At 36.9% G+C, this 8,230-nt stretch overlaps 1 protein-coding gene across 1 annotated transcript in view; it reads left to right on the forward strand.

Moving 5' to 3' along the window:
* LOC123048854 (protein HLB1) overlaps window positions 1-4,749 on the forward strand; it is a 6,179-nt gene extending 1,430 nt beyond the window's left edge. Inside the window, exons 3-14 of the mRNA XM_044471881.1 lie at window positions 68-137; window positions 305-415; window positions 665-748; window positions 1,739-1,789; window positions 2,745-2,774; window positions 3,048-3,110; window positions 3,219-3,284; window positions 3,414-3,530; window positions 3,620-3,655; window positions 4,002-4,121; window positions 4,242-4,403; window positions 4,498-4,749. Of these exons, the coding sequence (XP_044327816.1) occupies window positions 68-137; window positions 305-415; window positions 665-748; window positions 1,739-1,789; window positions 2,745-2,774; window positions 3,048-3,110; window positions 3,219-3,284; window positions 3,414-3,530; window positions 3,620-3,655; window positions 4,002-4,121; window positions 4,242-4,403; window positions 4,498-4,608 (1,021 nt within the window). The 3' untranslated portion in view covers window positions 4,609-4,749. The remainder of the gene's footprint in view (window positions 1-67; window positions 138-304; window positions 416-664; window positions 749-1,738; window positions 1,790-2,744; window positions 2,775-3,047; window positions 3,111-3,218; window positions 3,285-3,413; window positions 3,531-3,619; window positions 3,656-4,001; window positions 4,122-4,241; window positions 4,404-4,497) is intronic.
* The last annotated feature ends 3,481 nt before the right edge of the window (window positions 4,750-8,230 follow it).

Here is an 8,230-nt window from a genome sequence, read left to right on the forward strand (position 1 = left end):
AATTTTTGTGAACTTCATTTCTATTTATTTCTTTACTGCTATCGAGTCTTAAAGATCTGTTATGCAGATATCTAAATGCAATTGAAAGAAATCCTGATGACCCTGATGCATATTATAATTGGGCCCTAGTCCTCCAGGTAAATCTATAGCCCTTAAACCATATTTGCACAATAACTTTTATTAACACTTACTGTGACCACTGCGGAATTGGAGTTTTGCCGTTTAAACCATGCATGCAAAATGGACACCACAAGATTGATATCAAGGTTATTAGGTAATCACCCTTTTCAAACTATTATTTTAGGAGAGTGCAGATAATGTGGACCCCAATTCTGGTTCCTCCAAAGACACGTTACTTGAGGAGGCCTGCAAAAAGTATGCTGAAGCTACCCGACTTTGCCCGACTCTTTATGATGTAAGTTTCATATTTGTTACATTATTTTGGAATTTTAATTGATATTTTATTTGTTCTCTGGGTTTATATTGTGCAAAATACTATGGTATGGTCGTTATTTAGTCTATGTTAAGCTCTTGGCTCATTGTACAGAATGTGGTCTCATGGTTCTAGTGGATAAATGCTAACTGTCGATCACTTCATATCTTGATGGACGTATCCACATTTTGACTATTGATTCTTTTTTTGACACATTCATTTTCCCTTTAGGCATACTATAACTGGGCCATTGCTATTGCTGATCGAGCTAAAATACGAGGTCGTACCAAAGAAGCCGAAGATCTCTGGAGACTGGTTGGTTCACATATGTATAGGCTTTGTTTGTATTAAGCTCTGAAGTTTTCTCATGTTACTGTGTCCAGATAGTATGTCTGTCTACTATTACATTACTTGGTCTGCAGTGGTTGTGAGGCTTGGCGAGTGATGCACTTTTGGTTGATTCTGTTGTTTAGATGATCAAATGCGCTTTTTTCTAAATAATATAGAACAACTTGGCTGCATACTCCTCCATACTTGATTGAAAAATGTTGGACTTTGGCCAATTGAATAGTAAGCAGCATGGAACCTCATCCCGGATAGATGATGAACTTAATGTTCTGAGGAACACATATTAAACTATACTTATACAGTGATATAACGGCACTTGAGGCTTAATTTCTTATAGATTCCTCATATTTACGTTAGACTTGTTAGAAATTTTGAAGTCATAATCTATTTAAAAAGAACAGATTAAAAAAGAGATAAATTCCGTAATGGAATGGTAGGATGAAAAATAGAAGTCCTAGAGGATTACAGATGTAATCTTTCCCTGTCTATTTTTCCTTCTCAGTGTCCTTTGGTTTCATGCACATTCTACAAAACCAGGCTATTGGGTGGATCTTGGGTTCTGGTTCATATGTTTTACTTCCATGGTGTTTGGGTTAAATTCACTTTCTCGAAACAGTCATGGAATCACTTGTTCTAGCGAGAGTTTTTGTTTTTTTTGCTGAAGCACTTATTTGCTACTCTAAGTGACTTCTTAACTTTTTGGCATGGGCCAAATAGATGGAAACTATAATTTCTCTGTTCCAAGGGTACATACATCAGCTTAACTTCTGCCAGCACTCACCTCTAGATACAGGACATTCCTGATGTTCATACCAGAGATTTTAATATTTTATTGCTATATCAGACGCTTGATAGTTATTCCTTTTTATGCCAAATATACTGTTGTACTGTCTAGCATGCAATTTATAGGTGAAGTACGATAGCATGCAATTTTATACAATTTCCCTTTCCCCCCAGGCAATAGTGAATTATGAGAAGGCTGTCCAGCTAAATTGGAATAGCCCGCAGGTCAGTGCTGAACCCTTTTTTAATTCATTTTAAGTTCTTAATGGCACAATATAAGATGAAACAAAAAGGTAGAAATGGTCCTATTTGTTTCATTGAGAAAAAAAGTACACATGTAAATGTGATAAAAAAATACCATAAATGTTCAGAAGAGTTCGAGATGATAACATTACTGTAAGAGTTCTATCACATATGGAGTTCACATATGTTGCAGGGAACCTTCTATAGAGGCAGGCCTACTATATTTCCATTTCAAACAATTGATTTTAAATGGCCTAATTTGTTCATCTAAGATATAGGCGTGGTCAAACATCTGCTCTTACCTCAAAATGTCCAAGATATTCAAAACAAATTTTAAAAATATTTGTCGTTCAATTGGCATCCTTCATTTATTTTATTCTTGGACTCATGGTTGTTCATGGTGGGAACAAAGACTGGTGCAAAGGCCAAGGGAATTACCCTGCCACTGGCAAATCTGGAATTTGAGAGACGACTGTGTTTTCGCCAATGTAGGCCACTTTGTCAGGTGCTGGTCCATGGGATTCTGGCTGAGGTCGGTTGTGGAAGGCAGCAGGACCAAAAGCCCTTTGGGGGCTACCTTTACACGCTAGGCCTCTTGACCCATGATTAGAGCCTTATGAGTGACGCCCGTCTCTCTTTTTGTAGATTAGAGTATGTCTTCTCCTAGTCTTGTTTTGGTTTTGCACTTTTGCTTTGATTTTCTATTAATAACAACGGCATGCATTTTGATGCGTGTTCAGAATATCTTTTGTTACCTTAAGTCAGTCTTATTATTTTGTATTTATTTGTCTCCATTATGCATTTTGGAGCAAAGCTATGAGATGAAACATTATGAAATCACTATGATTTTCAGTTTCTTAATTTTGATTTTTTTTAAGTATTCACTTATCATATTAGTGCTGCTTCTACCCTAACTTGTTTGCTTCTCTAATTGCAGGCTCTAAATAATTGGGGCCTTGGACTACAGGTACTTATCTTGTAACGGTGTTGTTATCTTTGCTTTTTGGGACTGGAATGTTCCTACCTATTCGCTCATTATCCTTTCATTTGAGCTTCTCTATTTTGCTGTTCCTACCTATTTTGCTGTTTGAGCTTCTCTTGCATAGCTGGTATCCCTAGAAGGGTTGGTGTGCGTTTGTGTGCGTCATCTGTATCGGTTGTGGCTTTATATATAAAACGGGGTGAAAGCCTTTTTTCAGCATTATCATTTCATTTGTAAGAATATGAATTTACAATGCAGGAACTGAGCGCCATTGTTCCTGCTCGGGAGAAACAAACCATCATAAAAACAGCTATAAGTAAGGTATATGCATATTGTTATTACTTGGTCTGGGAATGATTTACGATGATTTGTTCACTAAAAGATATATCTGTGATAAATTACTGACACCCACTCCCGCTGTCTCATCAGTTTCGTGTTGCTATCCAATTGCAATTTGATTTCCATCGGGCTATATACAACCTTGGAACTGTCTTGGTACGTTTCCTGTCTTCCATAGTAACTCACTCGATAACTATGGTTCTTGTGCATATTGACACACTTTTAGTGTATCGACATGAGCTCTTCAGTTTGAATACATTTTCTGTGCCCTTCTTAATGTTGCAGTACGGTTTAGCTGAGGATACCATGAGATCTGGGAGGCCAGACGTATCCCCTAATGAGCTTTACAGTCAGTCTGCTATCTATGTTGCAGCTGCTCATGCATTGAAACCAAATTACTCGGTAATTGTTAATTTTTCTGTTAACTGCCTGTTATGTTTCTTATGTGTAAAAAGCTGAGGATTCATGTAGCGTTATTTCATCTAATGCAGGTCTATCGCAGTGCTTTGCGACTAGTCCGCTTGATGGTAAGATTCAGTTGTACATATTTCCAGATACTCATTTTTATCGGTCTATTGTTACCTATACGTAATAGCTAAGAAGTTGATGTGGCTGTGATATGTGTATTTTCTTTCCAAGTTATGTTGTTTACAATTTACTTGAACTGCTTTTGCGAAGCTCTATTCATGAGAAAGCTAGTAGCCTAGGGGATAGGGGATAGGGCTTTGAACCTGGTTAAATTGGTTTCTTGAATATTGCTTTGTCGGCTGTCAATTTTGACACATTTCTGCCCTCTAGATGGCATTGGCATCGTATCTTGTCATTGATTATGGAAGAATAACTTTGGTCTTGTTGTCATATTAAACGATGCAGTTGCCTTTGCCATACCTCAAAGTGGGATATTTGACCGCTCCTCCAGCCAACAATGCCATTGCACCACACACTGATTGGGAGAGGTCACAGTTTGTTCTGAACCATGAGGGACTCCAGAAGGTTCATCCCTTGTTATTTTGGACAATTATTCCAGTGCAAAGTTGGAGTTACTGATTTCTGTTTCTGCTTTTTTTTGTGACCTTGCCTTTCTGAATCTTATGGTTTTCTTGTAAATTGTAGGCCGATGCCTCTGGCCAGCCTCCATCACAATCAACGGACAGTGGAAGAAAGCCTACCCGAATAGCTGTTGAGGATATTGTTTCTGTGTCAGCATCCGCTGATCTAACATTGCCACCTGGTGCTGGTCTTTGTGTAGATACTGTTCATGGACCTAGGTTCTTGGTATGTATCTGCCAGTTGCTTTTATTCGTTTGTTCTATTGGAGTACAGATAATACTATATGTTTTACAACATTTACAAATGGAATCTGTGACAGGTTGCTGATAGCTGGGAGGCTCTTGACAGTTGGCTAGATGCTTTATGCCTAGTCTACACTATATTTGCAAGAGGGAAAAGTGACGTTCTTGCTGGTATTATTACTGGCTAATATATCATACAGAAAAACTGCACAATGAATAGAGGCTCAGAAATTGTGTAGGCTCATTGTCAATTCATTCTCTCTTGTGGATTTACCTGTGTTGATTTATCTCATGGCTTATGTGAAGTAGAGATGCTGATCGGTAACTCATTTCTTCCTCTTGGTAAGATATGTTGTGCCATTATAACAGATGCATTAAGATAAAAGTAAAGTTGTCTTCTTTTTTCGAGGAAAGATAAAGTAAAGTCTACACTTAATTGTCAAAAACCGTCTTTTCAAGTAGGGATGACAATCTGTAGCGTATGGGTGGGTACAACCCCCTTTTGCCCAAACCCATACCCACAGAAACCTTCTATTCACACTCACTTCAATATCCATGGGCATAAATTGACACCCATGTTTCCAAGCTTCACATTTTGTATCTTGATGTGCCACCATGACTCTAGTAGAGAAACAAATTTTTGAAAAAACAAATCTCCATATGTTGGATTAATCTCAAAGGATATGCACAGCCGCATGAGCCCCTCACCCTAATAGCTGAGAAGATCACTGAACACACCGTGGCTTTGTCACCTTATTATGCCTTGGCCCTCGGCATATTGTTGGAAAGAGAATGACATTAAAAGATGAAAATGCATGTGGTCAATAGCTAGCCCATGTACAAGTACGTAGGCCTCGCGCTGGAGGAGAGACCTGGGGGTTGGCACTTGGTACAGGGCACCCCTATGCTTCACGCGAGACAGAGGGAACCGTCGCTGCGCGAGTTGCGCCGGCCCAGGCACGCGGGAGACACAGCCTCAATTTTTATTTTTATTTTTCACGTTTTCCCCTTTTTGGTTCTTTTTTTACTTTCGTTTATACTTCCAAATATTCTAAATAAATATATTAAAAAATCAGTGATAAACATTTGAAAATGATGACCAAAGCATTTGAAAAATGTTAAATGTGTATACAGAAAATGTTTATCACGTATACAAAAAAATACAATGTGTATGAAACAATTTGATCATGTATTAAAAAATGTTAATCAAGAATTTGAAAAAAAAGTTGAGCAAGTATTTAGAAAATGTTAATCAAGCATTTGGAAAATGTTAAATGTATATAGAAAAAATGTTGACAATGTATTAAAAATGATGAAAAATTTGATCATATATATAAAAATGTTAATAAAGCATTTGAGAAAAATGTTGAACAAGTATTTAAAAATATTAATCAAGCATTTGAAAAATGTTGCATCTGTATAGAAAAAAATGTTGACCATGTATTAACAAAATACTGGGACAATTTGATCATTTATATAAAAATGTTAATCAAGCATTTGAAAAATTGTTGTCCAAGTATTTGAAAAATGATAAATATGTATAAAAAAAATTGAGCATATATTAAAAAAAATTTAATCTTGTATCAAGCATTTTAAAAAGTATAAAAGTGCATAGAGGAAAAATGTTGATCATGTATTCAAAAAATGTTAATCTTGTATTTGAAATGTTAATCAAGGATTTGAAAATTGTTAAAATGTGTATAAAAAATGTTGACCATGTATTAAAAAAATGTTAAACCAATGAAAACCCAAAAGAAAAACCAAAAGGAAAACGAAAGAAAAAAAAGGAGAAGAAATAAGGAAACCAAAGGAAAAAAAAAGGAAGAAAACTGACTCTTTTCCTTCTTGTGGGTCGAGCCCTGCTTATTTAGCATGAACTTTATGTTGGCTCAGTGGCTAACGGTGCTACGAAGCAACCTGAAGATCCTAGGATCGATCTCCCGCGTGAGTGAGCTGGCCCGTTAATGTACACGCTTGACGCGAGAGATCCTTTCGTCTCACTTGAAGCAAGATATAATCACCGCACTTGGTACATAGAACCATCCAAAGAAAATCCAACACATCGGATTCAATTAAATTTGAAACTCTATCCTCCGATTTTCAGTTCGCCAAAGGCCCCAAAATTTAGCTTCTGTTTGAACCTAGCACTTATTCAAGGGTTTGTTTTTTCATCGAAACATAACTAAAGGTGCATTGTTCTTTTGTACTTGTTATATCCATTTTAGATAAAGACATGTACAACAGTATGCTGCCAATCTTCTCTTGGAGATGACGTGTGCGATTGTTTGTTGAACATTTTTTATGAAAATGATCCATATCTATTATCAAATTTCATCACAAGTACAAAGGGTTTCTCGTCATGTGGCAAGATTTGGTGTCAAGTGCTTTAGATCTGTTCAAAAGTTCAACAACGACTATTGCGTCTCCAGTGCGCTGGTCCTTAGGGGCACATGCACGAAAACTTCCAAGATGTCATCGACAAGGTCAAGCCGACTCGAGTAGAGAAGCGGCGATAGCGGCTTGTCAACGGCTCGTTCCGGAGGCGGTAGTGGTCTTGGAATCTCGATTGTTTGTTGGATTGGAAAAGAACAAAGAGAAGGAGCGTTGCTTCTCTTAGTCTCTTTGGTTCTTTTTATTTATTTATGAGTAGTCTCTTTGGTCCATGACTTCCTGGCCTGGCCTGGCATCCAAAATGTGAAAACTACTCCTTTTGTCTCATAATACAAGACATTATTACGTCCAATATACTATATATTGGATGTAATAACGTGTTATACAATAACAGTTATTCTTTCATTTGAGGAAAAAACAAGGACAAACGGAAACATGTTAATGGGCCGCACCAAAGCCAGCCCAAAGAAGTTCATGCATTTTAAAGAAAACGTTCATGCATATCATAAGAAATGTTATTCTAAAAGAAATGTTCCTGTATCTTAGAAATGTTATTTATTTTTTGTTACACTGTTATTGTATGCGAAAAAATGTTGACATGTTGCAAAAACTGTTCACATATATCAAAAAAATAAATTTAAAAGCAATGTATGCATCACAAAAGAATGCTCATGTATTTTATTTAATAAATTGTCTTGTATGTGAAAAAATGTCCATATGCTGCAAAAAAGGTTCATGCATATCACAACTAATATTTCATATATTTAAAACATTATTATTTTATGTGAAAATTAAGAACTGATGGCCTTTGAGCATGTTTAGTGTGTAGATAGAGCATCACCGTGATGTGCCTCGTGGCCCCGGAACCCTAATTAGCTAAGTATGGCATGGGCCATTATCTTTCTTCCAAATGTTCCTTGAGATTATTATTTTCTTTTTCAAATGTTCCTTGAAGGTTTTTGCCTGCACCAAGAAAAGCGAGAACGAGAGCCTTTTGCGGTTTTGCATTTAATCACTTCGCTGAGCCCTCGCAAAAAAAAAATCACTTCGCTGAGAGCCTTTTACCATGTTATTTACTCCCTCTATCACAGAATATAAGAACGTTTTTTTATACTATGCTAGTGTTAAAAACGTTCTTATATTTTGGAACGGAGGGGGTATTTTATTACTTCTAATAACAATCATTCGTTATAAAAAAAAACACCTTATGCGTCAACGCGTATGTTGCGAGGCAAAGTCGACTAGTATAAACTAAAACCATCCCGCAAACGCAAATGCAACAATGCACGTCAATGTGGGCGCTTTCAACATCGGCTATGTCATGAACACATTTGTTGTCACTTTCATGCCCATCGTCACCGCCATCAATCATCTACCAGCCGCAGTCATGCTAACCTCTCCATCATCATCATCATCATT

Source organism: Triticum aestivum, chromosome 1A (assembly GCF_018294505.1).
Source record: "Triticum aestivum cultivar Chinese Spring chromosome 1A, IWGSC CS RefSeq v2.1, whole genome shotgun sequence".
Taxonomy (NCBI): domain Eukaryota; kingdom Viridiplantae; phylum Streptophyta; class Magnoliopsida; order Poales; family Poaceae; genus Triticum; species Triticum aestivum.